A 17309-nucleotide genomic window follows, 5' to 3' on the forward strand; every position below is an offset into this window, starting at 1 on the left:
AAAGCACACTTTCTTGGCACTGAGTAAAATTTTAAACTGAAAATTGATCTAGCAGCAAATTTTTACAATGAAACTGGTGATTCTTGAGAAAACACAGGAAGTGAGCTCAAGCGAAGCAATGATGACCGTCCATTCTAGAAACTTAATTACCCATTTACAGATAATTTTGTTATTGTTGTTTCTCTTTGTTTGGTGATTTTGTGCTCGATTCCATTTTATTAAACAATGCATTTGTAGGCTTTACTTAGTTCTGTGAAAAATAATAGTTTAATATCTTAGTTTTGCATAAACTAATATCCAGTTTTCTGCATTTGGATAAAAGCAAACACTTGAATTTAGATGCTAATTAAATAGAATTGCTATTTGCTATTTAGTTTGTGAACATTCAATGGCTACAAGTACTCTCTTAATTACTGTGAATCCAAACAAACATACCATTTACCATGGAGAAACGCAAATTACAACACTCAGACTTCAGATTACTTGCTGGATGGTGTCCAATATGCTCTGCCAAAAATGGCTAAAATATATGACAGAACTTCTCTTATTTCAAATCTGACAATGAAAAATCAACTAAGAGCAAAGTTTTGTTTTCATGCTGTATATCTTAAGGCAAATTCTAAAGTCAAGCTCCTGATTACAGACCAATTAAACAGAACTAGACCTCAAGTGTCAAAAAAAAAAAACACCAAGATGTTTCTCCTTTTCGATCAATAAATAAAAGCTCAAGTTAAGATCTTCAAAAACAGAACACTAAATTCTGTTAAATTAGAACACTGATTATTCAAAATGAAAACAATGAATTTACACTTCTTATGAAATGCTAAACTATGCACCTTCATCCTTCCATATGTGTTTTTCTTTTTGAAAGACTGGGGGCTGTTCTATGGTTAAATTCAAGATTTGTCCAAATGGCTTGTGTTCTTAAATTGGATTCTCTCTTCATGTTTGCAATGGAAGAGGTTAATTAAATTTGCTCATACATCTTTTGCTGCCTGTTGAATGCACTCAGTGGTGTGAAAGAGACACTTTGCACTTCACAAGAAAAAGATACTGAATTCTAAGCCCTTTGCTATATCAATTTAACACTATTGAGACAATTCTGTCTGGCTCTGCTGGGCACCATAGACCATTTTAATGTCTTATAATTTATTCTATTTCTCTTTAAAATTAAGAAACTCTAAATCATAGCAAATGTAATCTTCAAAATGTGCTGTTACACATGATATGATCAACAGTTTTAGATCCTTTAACCTCTCTGACTGAAAATACTGTATGTATAGTGTGCGGAAGTCAAAAATTTTCTGTGATGATCAAGAACAAGCTCATACCCTCAAATACACAAAATGGTAAATGCATGCTTAACTGTGGCTAAATATTTAAAGACTACATTTAAAAAACAAGCTAAAATAGGTGCTGTAATCCTTAAATACAGATAGAATAAAAACTGACCGTAAAAAGTTTAAAGTCCCATTCTTAATACAGAAAAGTATGTTAAATATACAGATATGTATGATGTACACAATAAGAACTACATACAACGGCAGCATGTGCATAATTTTATTGTGATTGATACTTGATTATTGGACAGAAAGATGATGAGACAGAAAGAAAGGGCTCCGCTGTGGAAAGTACACAGATAACAACATCCTTTAGTTTCCTAAGAAATTTAATTTTGGTTGAGGTGGGTGTTCTATATTAAGTGTGCAGTCACAGATGCAACTCAGATCTGAGAGCTGGAGTGAATATGTTACAAGACAAAAAGTGGCCAATGTTACTAGTCCTACAAAAATCAACAGAAGTTCTGCTGCATAAGCTGCACAATTAATTTGTCATGTCACATCTGGAATACCATGTGCAGTTTTGGTTTTCATATTACAGTGCCAGAAAGGTCCAGAGGGTGATGGATTATCAATTATGAGGAACGACTGAAGGAGCTGAATCTATTTCTTTAAAGAAAACAGAGAAACATGATGACATAATGGAAATGTTCCAAGTTATGCACAAAGTCAGTAGCCAGGTGGATGTCACACTTCATACAACTAACTGTTCAAAAAGAATACTGGCATAGAGATGGAAACCTTACATGGGCAAATGTCACACAAATATTAGGGACTATCTCCTAGCATCTTCAAACCTTCAGATATATAGATTTCATATTATGGAATCATTATGTGAGTAGAAAATGAGCTTTTTTGAGTGAAGCTGCCAATTTTAATAAAAGCTGTTTGTTTCTTATTAGCCAATTATCATAAAATAATATTTCTCATTTGGGAAGCAATTAGTGGTGTATTTCAGAAACTATACTATCATTGATAACTGCTGCAATATTTAATTTAAATAAAACATATCTAAAATTAAACTGCTAAAAAATAAACTGTTAAATGAAATTATGCACATACTGTGTAAGAATTGTAACCAAGTATAACTTCAACAACAAAGTCCTGGGTAAACAGATACCACTGCATTAATAACAGTGTGGTAAAAATGTTATTTACATAGATCAGAGTTCAAGGAACAGACAGGAAAGAATATGTACAGAAGAGGCTTCAATGATGATGCCCTACAAAAGACATTCTATGTATGTTTTTTTCCTACTGTACTCATATAAGCAAAAACAAGATACTTACAAGGTGCTGCGGTTCATTGCTGCTACCATTAGCGCAGTCCAGCCTAGGCGATGACGATAGTTCAAATCAAGTCCTTCTGAAAGAAGCCTGCCAAGAAAAAAACAAAATCCCTTAAAATAAGAAATTTTTTATGCCATTGCATCAGAAATTCAAAGCTTGACATGAGTGGAGTGTACTGTATATACTTCAGCTAAATATAACTGTATGTTTGAGAACGGGTGAAGGTAAAATACATCTTACAGAATGTAGGTTGTGCAGCATTATTCAAAAATCAAAAATTTTGTAATAGCAAATATTCATTATGCTTTTGTTATTTGTAAATTCATAGCATTTCTTCCAACTGTGTAGACATTTTGCGACTCTAGACAGAAAACTTGAATTTCATTTTGGGAAGCCTACTGGTATTGATGCATATAATATTATTGAAAAGAAAATGGATTTAAATGAAATGTGAGTGATGATTATGAAGTTTTAAAAGTGACCACAGATTACCTCCTGTGCAGAAAAATACTTGCGTGAACTGAAATTCTTTAACATTTCTAATGTACTATATATTGTATGTGTATTGTTTTTGCAAAAAGTCAACATGATTTTGAAGTTTTCAATATCCAAGTATTGTGCTATCATTGAATTTCTAATGTAAGGGAACAATACCTCTTTGGAGGTTCATTCTTGCCTAGTTAACACATACCAGAGCCAATTCTCACAGTCAATAGATGGGCTACAGAATTAATTTGTTGCGGAACATGTCTTGAAGAAGACGCAAGGTCTGGCTGGACTTCGACAGATGAAAATGTTGCCATCTTGAAGCAAATTGTAAAGCAGAATTGAAGACTGTTGGCATGTGAGACAGAGGACACTATAGGGACTAGTTCTGGGTCAGTTCTACCTATTCATTATGGGTAACTGAACACGAGCAAGGTCTGTGTAAGCTGATTGCCCAGAATGTTGACTCCTAACGCCAAGCATCACTTCATTCAGTGTTCCAAAGAGAACTTCAACCTAATTAATTAAGACAAAGAACATTTTAAAAGCTTTTCATATTTTTAACATTTTGGACATTAGTCTGACCATTTAATTTTATTAAAATCAAACTAGTCTTTATTTTTTTCTTTGAAATATTCCATTTGTATTGCAGTTTTCCAAGAATGCCATCCTGACATTTGCAGTAAACAAATTCATTGCCAGTCCTCCGCTTTTTTATGCTTCTCGGTGCCTAACTTCATAACATACCATTTTAAAAAGGGGACATTTACATTTTCAAAAGCATTGAAGCTTTGAGACAACACATAATAAAGAATCACCAGAGACTTAGTGCTCATACAATAAAAAGTAGTTGATAAATTGCTAGGGTATACTTTAGTTTTGAATTTGTTTCATTTTGATTTTCACTTTTGGTTTTGGAGCAAGATATTATTAAACTCACCTTGCATTCTCTTGATATTTCTGTATGGAAAAAAAGTCTCATTAATAAAATGTCTGCTAATTTATGCTGCACTATAAATAACATACTGTTTGATCAGACTTTACTTTGTATTTGACCAGACAGGGAATGAACCCTGGATACACCATTATGATTCAATGTTCAAAGAACAATCAAAACAATGGAAGTATGGTGATTGTCCAACACCAAAGAAATTTAAGATCATGCTCATAATATTTATAATGTGGTGGGTGTGGTCTATATTGATTACAAGCCTCAAGACGTCCACCTAATTTAACAACATAATGACATTTTGTTTTGCTGTTTGTGCCATGGAAAAGTGGTAAGGATAGCAGATGAGCATTCTGTTATCTGAGAATGCTCACACTCTCACTACACAGGTTAAAAAGACTATTCTGTGAAACTGTGGATGTCGCACTTACAATGTTCTTAACACTTAGCCTTATGTAACAACACCCGTTTCTCATTCTGAAGGACTAATCTATAGGAAATGCAATGCTTATCATAAAAAAATCAACTCTTTGTCTTGCAGAAGCAAGAGAAAATGTTTTGTCTGAGTTAGAACATAAAAGCTTCATGGACACTTGTCACAAATATATTTGTATTCACAGGATTGATATTGAAAAATAAAACCTGTCTGGCTTGGTTTTACTGGTATTTCTCTAAACAGTTCAGCTCAAAACTTTCTGATCACTACCAATACCACATACAGGAAGCTAGAAATGAGTGTATAATGAGCTGGCATATTCTATTGTTTTTTGCCATACAGTCATTAATATATAGGCAAATGCTGGAATGAGAAATCAACATAATCAATGAGATTTGATGTGTAATTGTTTCATAAATAGTACACATGCCATCTAGGACCAAGAAGGAATAAGAACACTTTTGGTTTTTTATTTCCAGTATAAACTCCACAATGTGAGAAGCACCAAGTGAGTTGTCTTTAGTATTCTTCACCTCATGAAATAAGATATATATGTTATCCTCATCGATGTAAGTAACAAATGCTCTCTGGTTTTGACAGTTAATGTATTGATTTGAATAATCCTTAAATGCTTTAGAATGTTTTTTAATGCTGATTAGAGTTGAGAAATACTAGCAGACAAACAATACATTTTCATGGAATAGTGCAAGCCTTTAACGACAGTAATGGAAACCTAAACTGAATCTGTAAGTATTTTATTAATTATCTTTATTAACAGGTTTGCCCAAAAATTACTCGGTTTCTCAGAGAATGCTTATACAGCTTTTATCGCTGTCCCTTGTGAAATTAAACTTCTTTCTTTTTCCTTTTTTAGTCCCCCACAATCCCGGAGATTACAAAAGAGGTACATACGGGCTGTGTTTATTGTAAACACAGGAAGAGACAATGCTCTTTATTTCTACCTGTCTGCTTTTTTAAACAGTTACAGCCTGTGTGGATGTAACCAAACCACTTAACATAACAGTGTGCAGCTGCCAGTTGCAGCAGACATATGGACAGGTAACCTTTCCAGAAGTTAAAGAAACCTTTACCTCTGAAATGGCAATGACACAAACTATACTTTGTCTTTCTCCTCTTGCAATGAATAATAAACTAGAGCTGCAAGTGAAAATCTGAAATGCAAATTGTTATTTAAATCAATCAACATTTATAGTACACTTAACGTTTATTTCTCTTCAACTGCAATTAATAATATGTTACTCCCATTTACTATATAATTTTGGCTTCTGAATTTTTTATAAGTTGCTTGTGTCTATACACTAAAGCTAAAAATTTAGGATCAAAAGCAACTCAGAGTGTAAATATACTGTAGTTTTTTGTTTTTTTTTTGTTTTTGTTCTTTATTTCGCCTTATACAATTTCTTGTATTAGGAATTTGTTAGTTTTCGCATACCCCTTGGGGTCAGAGCGCATGGGTCAGCCATTGTACAGTGCCCCCGGAGCAATTGAAGGTTAAGGGTCTTGCTCAAGGGCCCAGCAGAGTAGGATCTCTTTTGGCAGTGACAGGGATTCGAACCGACAACCTTCGCGATACCAGCACAGATCCTTAGCCTCAGAGCCACCACCCTGCCCTACCTAGTTCACAGAGCAGCCTGACCTACTAATTGATGTTTTTTTTCATGGGAGTGTGTACCTCCTCTAAAGAGAACATTGTTGAGATAAAACATGCAGTTTAAAAGGAAAGGAATTATATTTGTTTAACAATTTTATTTTGGATCTGTTTTTATAAGTTTCACGTTACATTTGACAGTTCTTATCCATACACTGAATAACACTGAGTATATGTACATATGCACAGATGATCTGTATTAAATTTGCCATTTGTAAGGATGATAACCTAATGGCCTTTGATGAAATAACCTTTAATACCCTTAAAAATATTAGATGTGGATGTAATGTCCATTTTTTAGAACATGACAATTAAACTTCAGGATCATGTGGACCGGGCCAATCCATCACAAGTCATGCTTAATTACTTTTACAAGCAAGCCAATTTAGACAATCAGTTTTAAACTGTAAAAGAACTCAAAAATTGTAAAAGAACTAAAAAAACTGCCTGAAAAGAGGGGTCATTAAATTCTTTCAAACTTAAGGACCTAGTTAGAAGTTAAGCAAAATGACACCTTTTATTGGCTTACTAGAAAGATTACAATATGCAAGCTCAGCGCATATTGTAAGCAACTCAGGCCCCTTCTTCTGGCAAGATGTCATTTTGCTTCACTTCTCACTATATTCATAATGGCTAACATGGTACAACACCCTAGTACCACATAACTTAAGGACCTAAATCTCTTAGGATGTGTATACAAATGCTAGTGTTTTCCAGGTCCCTTTTAAATTTCACAAAACCTAGCCTGACATTTCTACCAGGTGAAGTGACAGAAAACAGCTGGGAGCAAAATGCTAGCATAATTTGTGATGCTTTTGACAGTTTACAAGACAATAACCTTAATCTTTTTTTCTTACATTTTGAAATGGCAATGCTGAGGACATATGAACAATATGCTGATGATTCACTTGCACACTAATGTAAAACTCCATCAAAGTCATAATCTAAAGGTACAAGACAGAAGTAAAATAAAGTGGTACAATGATGCCGTGCTTCATGGCTACAGAAGACTGTGTTTAAATCCTAGCTTGGTTGATATGGTAATTGTAGTTTTCACATTCTTCTTGTTACCGTGTAGGTTTTTTGTTTGGTACTAGCTATCGTTCCTCCTGCATCTCAAACATATACGTTAGGACAATGGGAGCTCTAAATTGGCCACAAATGGGAGAATGAAGAGATATGTATGTGTGATTATTCCTTGCAGTGGACTAGTGACACATTCAAGGTTCCTGGGTTCATTTAATACAGTCAGAATAGAGTGCAGCCAACATGACACTGAAGAAGATTAAGGGAGTTCAATAAAGGACAGATAATTTAAAATTTAGAAGTAAAGGAGTCATTGGCATATTTTTATTAACATAAATAATTTTTACATTTATTTCAAGAAGTAACTTTAAGTTCACGTAGTCTGTATACTGTGTGACAAGCTCCATTTAACAAATATGAGATTTTCATAATGCTTTGACTTGTTATTTTTTCTGATAATAAATACAGCTCTTCTGATTGACATCTAAAACATTACTTTGTGAACATGTACAAGTTGTAATAGCCAAATAGTCTCCCCTCACCTATGTTTTTAGATTCTGTTCTTATAACTAAACAAATCAGTCATTATTTAAAAATATGAATTGCAATCTGTAATGGCCAGATAGCTATGTGGATATATATATATATATATAGATGGTTTCTGTTGTATACAGATTAAATGAAACCCTCTATTAACACCAGAATATCTGCAGGAAGATATAGAGACCAGACAAGAATGTGAGAAGATGCTAGACAGATGGCCGAGTGCCCCTCCCTTTCCCACAAGTTCAGGGTGACTAACTTGGTGACACTGTTGCAAAGTGGCGGATCTCTAGAAGCCAGAGGGGCATGTTTGACTTTGTGCTCAGCTTGAGACAAAACAGCACTGCATCGACAGGTGGGGAGAAAGGCAATGAGCTTCTCACCCTCAACAGTGTAGCTTGACCTCTCATGTTCACTGGGTATTGCGGTTTTACTTCACTGCTTGGTGAAGCCACTTTTCTAGCTATATTCTGAAGACATGATATAAAAGACTGGTGGCATGGGAAAAGAAATGTTTAACTTCTAACATAAAAACACTTGCTTCATATCTGAATAATAATAATAATTTTATAATAAAGACATTTGTTTTGTGTGTACTATAAAAAATACAGGCTAAAACATTATAGGAAGATTTATTTTAATTTTCTTCAGTTCTTGGAATACTGTACTAACAGCTGGCACATTCACCAAATGCATTAAAACCACTGTTTTGAAAAAGATCAGATTATAGTTTCCTATGGCAAAAAGCAAGATCACTGTTGTGTCACCAACAAAACATGAATCATTTTAAAAATGCCGATTAAAACACTTTTTAGTCATTTTCCCCCCCATACATTTTTTTATATACAATTCTTGGGAAAAAAAAAAGAATTTCTAAAATACTTTTTGGGTATAAATGAACAATGACTTTCAATTAAAGATGTTGGCTTGTCTACCCTCTTTGTCCTTGCACAAATAAATGGAATATGTATATGATCATTGTCAGAAAAAGCAGACAAAAATAATACATATCATAATACTTGATTACAGGATTTGCACCATTACATAAAAAAATGCATTTTTTTCTCTCTGCGTTATATGTTTTCATAGAACCCAACTACAGTTTCCTATTGTTCCAAGAATCTCCCCTTGACAAGTACCATACATATACTGCAGATGAGGCACTAAATATCCAAGAATATCCATAGATTGCCTTAGATTATTATGGAACAAATGGAGGCACTGACCACCTAGGCTTGCTCAAAGAAACATGTTGATAACAAGGAATGACTAACAACTGAGCTTTTACTAATTTCCACATTACCGGTCAATGCCTACATTGTTTTTTGTTGTATTAATTGAAAATAAACAATAATTAGAACAGGTGAAAAACTAAATAAGATTTTCCTAGGGCAGATTTATACTAAATTGGAAAAATCACACATTCATAAAAAATGACACATCTTTTAGACTAGGAGCCTATACTTATTACAAATTTACAAATCAGGTATAAGCGCACCTATAGCCAATGTTACAGTTATGTCTCAGACAAAATATTTCTAATACAAACAGTATACCTATAAGAAGGACTGATACATGATATGCTCATAGTATTCAAGTGTTCTGCTTTCTGACCTTTTCTTTGTTGCTATCTTTATGCACGTTCTGGTGATTTATTAATATTTTCCATGCAATTACAAGCCATGAATGACTTACTTTTTAATCAGTGCCTTGCACAAGTACACACACGGCCAAGTGTCATGAATGTAAATCTATCAAGTACAAGACATTAAATCAGTTTCCTGACAAAGCATGGGGTCAAAAAGTATACTGCAATATTACGGAGGAAAACCTTGACACTGTTGCAGTTCTGGAATTAAGCAGGTGTGCTGTTTGTAAAAAAGGACAAAATACATCAGTGTTAACAAGTATGTAGCTTCACTTGACAGTGCTTAAATTGGAAAAAACAAAAGAAATGTAACCAATTTTATCTGAAATGATGTAAGGTACCTTGGATAAAGGAGTTAGCCAAATAGTAAGTAATAGCAAGTAATAGTAATAATATAAGCAGCATCTAAAACGCTACCTGTGCAAAGACACTTGGTTAACAATAGGTCAGATCAGGTTGAGGATCATGCACTAGTACTGTGTGTTGCTGCATGCACCACATGATGAAACAGCTCAGGATCCTGGTTGTCAACCTCCCCAGGCAGACACGTGGTCCAGTCCTACCCCAAAGAAATGACCATCTATCTGCCACAGCCAGGTGTTACGTGGGAGTCCCTTTGGCCAGGTTCAGCCTCTCGGGTCCTCAACAGTGGGGATCCTGCAAGCCGGATCAACCTTGGAGAAATGCACCACATGGATGTAGTGCTGTAACTGACGCTCCCTCACAATGCAGGTAAGATGTCTCATTCGGGACTCTGTGAGCAACCACTCACTTGACACAAAGTCAAACCAGTGGTACCCAAGGATTCTCAGAAGAGACACAGTACCGAAGGAGGTTGCCTCACACCCATATAGTAAAACAGGAAGCACCAGGACTTTAAAGACTTGGACCTTTATCCTTTTGCAGAGATATCGGGAAGGCAACACACCCCTTTTCAGTGACCTTATTACCCCCTATACCCAATCAATCTACTGACTTCATAGAAAGAGTCAACAGAGACATGAATGTTGCTGCCGAGGTAAGTAAACCTCTTGATGAGGTCGACATGCTGCCCGCAGACAGACACACTGCTGACGGCGCTGCCAAAGAGGCCATTAAAGGCCTGGATCTTGGTTTTTATCTGGGACACTCACAAGACCAGCCACTCTGACTCCTCATTCAGTCTCTTGAGAGCCCTACTCAGAACCTCCATTGGCTCTGAGAAGATCACAGTTTTGTCAGCAAAGTCAAGATCAGTGAATCTTGCTTCACTAACAAATGCCCTATAGCCACTGGACCCCAAAAGATTGCCCAACACCCAGTCCATGAAACCAGTCCCACTGAACAGAGTTGGAGCACCCCTGATGAACCCAAGAATCAACCTGGGAAAATGCAGAGGTTCTGCCTCCACTCTGCACAGCACTCGCAGTACCAGTGTACAGGCTGCCCATGATATCCAGCAACTTATGATATCCATGATATCCAGGGCAGCCCGATCAACTGAGTTGAACACTTTATGAAAATCAACAAAGGTTGCAAAGAAACTCTTCCAATATTCGCGTTTGGTCAACAACTCCCTGCCTCAAACACCAGGTCATGACCTGGGAACTGCAGTGAGGCTTGTGAGAACTGATCAACCCTCAAGCTGTGTCACCTCAATCTTGTACACCTGGCATAGTCGCTCATGGGAAATAGGCCTAGGAAGATGGTCCTAATAAACAATAATCCAAAACTTCAGTCCTTAACAGCAGATGAAAACATTAGTTTCAATGAAGAGAATGAGTAAACCCCAAAAAGAAAGGGATATAGCTGAGACTTAAATCAAGGTCATTATATATAATGTAGAACATGACACATTTCCAAAAGACGAGAAAAATTAAACACACACAAATGACTTCACCTGTGATAAACAATAAGCTTTTTTGTTATCATCATCGACAGATCAGATGGTCAGTTACAGTATGAATGGTAGTTATCACTTGTAATTTTATTTACAAGAGCTAAACAAAGCCCTAGTACCCTAAAAAGTCAGCGGGGGGCTGTGGAAGTAGTGTCTATGTGCTGCAAAAGACACATATGAATGCATTTGAGGAGGAGCAGAAAAATATGCGCAAACTGAGCTATTCAATGAAGTTAGAAGAAGCATAATCCTTATCCTATATAATGATTCTCAAACATGGAGAAATTAACTCAAGAAAGGACCATCTTCTTAAAGAAGTGAAATATTAATTTTATGCTTAATTTGAATGAAGAGTACATTTCTTTATGAACACGGTGTAGAATTCTTCTTGAATGCATGCCTTGGTATGTTTTCCTCCAAAACAATCCACCTTAATATATCCGTTCAGTTACCAGGTTTTGAAAAAAAAATAGAAAAAAAGATAATAAAAAATACCAGGTAAAGGTCTAAAAATAAGAAAACTGGTCTTAACGGCTTATTCTGATGTCTGACATTATATGCAGGCAACAGCAGCATGGTTGTGACTTTCTTGCACCCACTTGGGCCATGTGAACAAGGTTTACAGCTATAATGTCAATGACTGATAGTGGGCAAAGGATGAGTGAGGGAAAAAAATAATAATAATAATTTGACGCGAATGTTGGGAAACCCCCAGCACAACTAGGCTAGAGTCGTTAAACCAGGCCAATGCGGTAGACACAAACGCTGCATTTTGCCAACAAAACACTTCAAATATGAGAGTGGTCAGTTCAATGAGTGATGCCGAGAAGAAGAAGCAAAAACAGGCAGCTCTTTCAGAAGAGGAAAAGGCCACTGTGAGGTAAAGGGATTGGATACATATTACTATACCAAAGCAAGTGGACAACCAATGTATCAAATAAAAAAACATAAGGCCTATATTGATTACTTAGATTTCAACACGTCTTAGATGGGTAGAACAGCCAGTATCCATATTACTAAACGAGAATGGTAAACCGGATATGGACGCAGGGACCTGCCCGTGGACGCAAAAGACATAGTGCGCAAGTGCCACACAAAGCCCCCCCCCCCCAGAGTGAAACGGGAGAGACTACGCACGTGCGCAGGTGCCACACAAAGCCCCCCCAAATGAGCAAAACGGGAGAGACTACGAACCGTCAGAGTAGGAAACAAAGTAAAACGTCATAAAGAGGTTAAAGAACAGGGACAAACACATGAAGAGCAGGTTACAGAACAAAGCCCCCCTCCCCAGAGTAAAACGAGACAGACTACAAACCGTCTGACATGCCGCAAGCAGGATAAAGCGAGGTCAGAAATAAAACACAGAGTAGGAAACAAAGTAAAACTTTATAAAGGAATTAAAGAACGGGGACGAACACATGGAGAGCGGGTTACACGGAGTCCACAAAGGTTCATACACCAAACCCGAGATGGTACGGGCACGCGTCTGAAACCGCGGAAGCAAAACTGTCTCGGCCAAAACCAAACAGCTCAACAACTAACACAGCTTCGACACCGAGCCTGCGTGGACAGATCTAATAAACGTGGACGCCTACAACGCGCGTCTCAAACTGCGTAGGCAAAGCAGGCACGGATTCAACACGACACAGCTCGAGTGACCGAGATACAAACACGCGCCTGCCTAGATATAATTAATGAACGCAGACGTCTACAACGTGCGTCTGAAATGCCACAGACCAGGCAGGCACTGCTCCAAAAAGAAAGAGCTCGACTAAACGAGATACGAAGTGAAACGGGAAACACTACAGAGTCCGCACTGCTCCACAATGCACCACATGATAGTTCGGAAAGAGCTTCGTAGTAACAGTGGGGAGACCCAGAGTGACACGGGCGAACGCTCTATATTAAACATATGTCATCCTCACACGTCCAAAATATACAGCATAGGTGAATCACATTACAGTGATGCATTATTAACAGTACGATAAACATCACAGTATCGCAAACAAATGAAAATTATTACTCGAAAAAGGGAAAATATATTCACCACGCACCAGGTGTCATTGAAACAAAAGCAGAATAAAGCGAGATCAGAAATGAAAGACAGAGTAGAAAGCAAACTAAAACGTCATAAACAGGTTAAACGAGGGGGCCAAACACATGGACAGCAGGTTACAGATAATGAAGACCGGAATTCAAAAGCTTCAAAAACAAAAGCTCGGCTGACCGGGATACAAACTGAAACGGGAAACACTACGGGGTCCGCAGTAGTCCACAATGCACCGCATAATAGTACGGACGGAGCTCCGTATTAACAGTGACGGGCCCTAGAGTGACACGGGCGAACGCTCCGTATTAAATGTGCGTCATCCTCACACGTGGCTGCCCAGCGGGCACGGGTTCAAAACGCCGGGGGTAGGCGAGCGAAGCGAGCAGGGGGCGGAGCCCCCTTGTTACACATAATTTAAAAAAGACAGAGAATGCGAAAGAGAAATGGAAAACGATCTCTTGAGCAAGTTTGAAGCAAGTAGTGCAGCTAAAGTCTAATTAAACTTTGTTGACTGCAGAAATCTTGAAACAGTTAATATGGAAAAATATTTTGTAAACAAGTATTAAAACGGCAGAATAACATTACAGTATATGCAAATATCTGCTTAATCCAGTTTAAGGACATGAGACAAGAGTCTATCCTGGTGTCAACAAGTATAAGGTAAGAAAAAGTAATGCTCTAGTTGTTTCTATCCGACGCACCGCCACTGTTAATATATGTATCATAATGCAATAACAGCTAGCATCAGTTGGAAAACAAACTACCCATGGAGAAATCACCATGGGCATTTTATTTTTTTTTTTTACTAACTTTTAGTGTATGATCCACCACTCCTCCTAAAAAAAAATTAAAAAATCACAAGAACTGAAATGTATTAAACCAATGTCGGGCAACCTGCGCCGTGGAATTTTCTAGGGGCGCCGCGAAAACTTTTGTAAAATATTTAAAATTGCTAGTGTTTTTGAACTTTTGGTTGATTAAAACGAACGCTCTTCAATCGAGGGTTTTTTCAGCTCTTTGCGAAGCAACGGATTCTGATTACAAGACTTTGCTTTATCACACTGAAGTCCGATGGCTATCGAAAGGAAAAGTTTTAAATCGGTTTGTTTTCATGGAAATTTAAATTATCTCATTCATTGATACCGAAGAAATTGATTTTCCTTTCCTGATGAGTGATGTTTGGTGGTTGCGAGTTGCATTCTTGAGTGATCTTTTCGACAAACTAAATAAAGTTAATTTAAGTTTACAAGGCGCTCAGGAAAACATTATCACTATCTCTGGCAAGTTAAAAGTGTTTAAGGAAAAACTTGGCTTATGGAATTTAAAAATCAGCAACTCAAAATTTGCATCTTTTCCGACGGTTGACCAGAATCCTTTAAAATTCCTTATCAAGCAAGAAATCGAAGAAACTTTGAAGTTTTTATCAGCATCTTTTGTGAAGTATTTTCCTAATCTGGATGCTTAGGAAATGGAATGGGTAGTGAACCAATTCATGGACTGTGAAATTAAAAATCTTGAAGGAGAGGAGGAAGAAAATTTAATTGATTTAAGAAACGATTTGGTTTTCAAAGGATTATTCACTGAAAAGGAGCTGGAAAAGGACTTTTGGTTGTGTTTGAGCAGCAAATTTCCTAAACTCAGTAACAAGATCGTCGAATCACTGTTACCATTTGGAAGCTCTTATCTCTGTGAGCAAGGTTTTTCAACACTTACGGAAATGAAGTCTAAGAAACGGGAAAGACTTCAAATGATCGACAAGGAAATGCGCGTCTGTCTTTCGAAAATTGATCCTCGCATCAATCTCATATGTGCTGAAAAACAATGTCAACGTTCCCATTAATTACAGTGGGTACGGAAAGTATTCAGACCCCCTTCAATTTTTCACTCTTTTGTCATATTGCAGCCATTTGCTAAAATCATTTAAATTAATTTTTTCCCTCATTAATGTACACACAGCACCCCATATTGACAGACAAAAAAAAGAATTTTTGAAATTGTTGCAGATTTATTAAAAAAGAAAAACTGAAATATCACATGGTCCTAAGTATTCAGACCCTTTGCTCAGTATTTAGTAGAATAGATAGATAGATAGATAGATAGATAGATAGATAGATAGATAGATAGATAGATAGATACTTTATTAATCCCGATGGGAAATTCACAAAAATTCACATACCGCTTAGAATTAAGGCCGTTGGCGGTATGTGTGGAGACAACCAGGCACTGCTCATCACTTGTCCAATACAGTCCCCACAGTGAAGCATGGCGGTGGCAGCATCATGCTGTGGGGGTGTTTTTCAGCTGCAGGGACAGGACGACTGGTTGCAATCGAGGGAAAGATGAGTGCGGCCAAGTACAGGGATATCCTGGACAAAAACTTTCTCCAGAGTGCTAAGGACCTCAGACTGGGCCGAAGGTTTACCTTCCAACAAGACAATGACCCTAAGCACACAGCTAAAATAACGAAGGAGTGGCTTCACAACAACTCTGTGACTGTTCTTGAATGGCCCAGCCAGAGCCCTGACTTAAACCCAACTGAGCATCTCTGGAGAGACCTAAAAATGGCTGTCCACCAACGTTTACCATCCAACCTGACAGAACTGGAGAGGATCTGCAAGGAGGAATGGCAGAGGATCCCCAAATCCAGGTGTGAAAAACTTGTTGCATCTTTCCCAAGAAGACTCATGGCTGTATTAGCTCAAAAGGGTGCTTCTACTAAATACTGAGCAAAGGGTCTGAATACTTAGGACCATGTGATATTTCAGTTTTTCTTTTTTAATAAATCTGCAACAATTTCAAAAATTCTTTTTTTTGTCTGTCAATATGGGGTGCTGTGTGTACATTAATGAGGGAAAAAATTAATTTAAATGATTTTAGCAAATGGCTGCAATATGACAAAGAGTGAAAAATTGAAGGGGGTCTGAATACTTTCCGTACCCACTGTAAACTTAAGATTTATCCTTTGATACCTTTATTAATAAAATGTCTTTCAAACTTGTAAAATTAACTGTTTTTATTGGCGATTGTCCATAGATTGTGTCATCACGACTTTATTTATGGGCAGTCCCTCAGGTGCGCTGCGAAAGAAAATTTTTGGACTTAGTGCGCCGCAACTCGAAAAAGGTTGCCTTTCAGTGTATTAAACTATAATGTCTGCCTTAATTGTATTCATTAATTTATTCCATCCACTGCTTTTAAATTATAGCAGAATGTACAATTATTAATTTCCCAGCTTCTCAGCAGGTCAATAGAATAAAGGGCAAAAAGCAAACATTCTCTGACTCTCATTGACATGCATCACGCTTATACAGAAAACAAAACACAAGTTTTTAGAGTTGTGAATGTTTTGGACTTCAAAATAACTTTAATCCAATAACTCATCGCACACTACAATTTTCAGCCTCTTCTCCTTTCACAGGCATCTTAGGCATATCAAGACTGAGATTACAAAGTAGCAATTCACAAATTGTGAGATGACAACACTAGAGTATTTTGAGCAACATACTATCTTGTATTTTTATTTGCCATATAACATACCTTGGAAGGGGCATCTCTTTGTTGAATGCACCTAGGTGTTTTGCTAAGTTTGAAGTTTTTGGGCAATGACACTTTTGTTTTTTTTGTATATTTGTATTCATGTTTTATCTACACGAGCTTCTCCAAACAACTTCTGTTCCTAGAACAATAAAGTATTATTATCAATGAAAGAGACTTGAACTTGCAAAGAAAACAAGAAGAACAGGGAGAGAGAGGTTCAAAGATTCATTTCATCCTCTAGCTTACCAAGTGTCACAAATGTACATGCACCGTTAGTTGCCCTCACCTGCAAAGATGAACTGAATTGAGTAACTTTAAAAGTGAATTAATAGAATAGTTCCCCCCTCTTTACTAGTAAAGCACTAAAAGTGTGTATCAATTTGTATAGTACCAACCTTCTCACTTCCTGGACATTGTTGGAGTGGGCAGCCCCTAAAAGAGCTTCACCTGTAAAAG

General features: G+C 36.9%; 1 protein-coding gene across 1 annotated transcript in view; it reads right to left on the reverse strand.

The window, feature by feature from the left end:
* clpb (caseinolytic mitochondrial matrix peptidase chaperone subunit B) overlaps positions 1-17309 on the reverse strand; it is a 176763-nt gene that overhangs the window by 146724 nt on the left and 12730 nt on the right. The window contains exons 2-3 of the mRNA XM_028799382.2: positions 17249-17300; positions 2631-2717 (exon numbers count right to left, since the gene is read on the reverse strand). Of these exons, the coding sequence (XP_028655215.1) occupies positions 2631-2717; positions 17249-17300 (139 nt within the window). The remainder of the gene's footprint in view (positions 1-2630; positions 2718-17248; positions 17301-17309) is intronic.

Source organism: Erpetoichthys calabaricus, chromosome 4 (genome assembly GCF_900747795.2).
Source record: "Erpetoichthys calabaricus chromosome 4, fErpCal1.3, whole genome shotgun sequence".
Taxonomy (NCBI): Eukaryota; Metazoa; Chordata; class Cladistia; order Polypteriformes; family Polypteridae; genus Erpetoichthys; species Erpetoichthys calabaricus.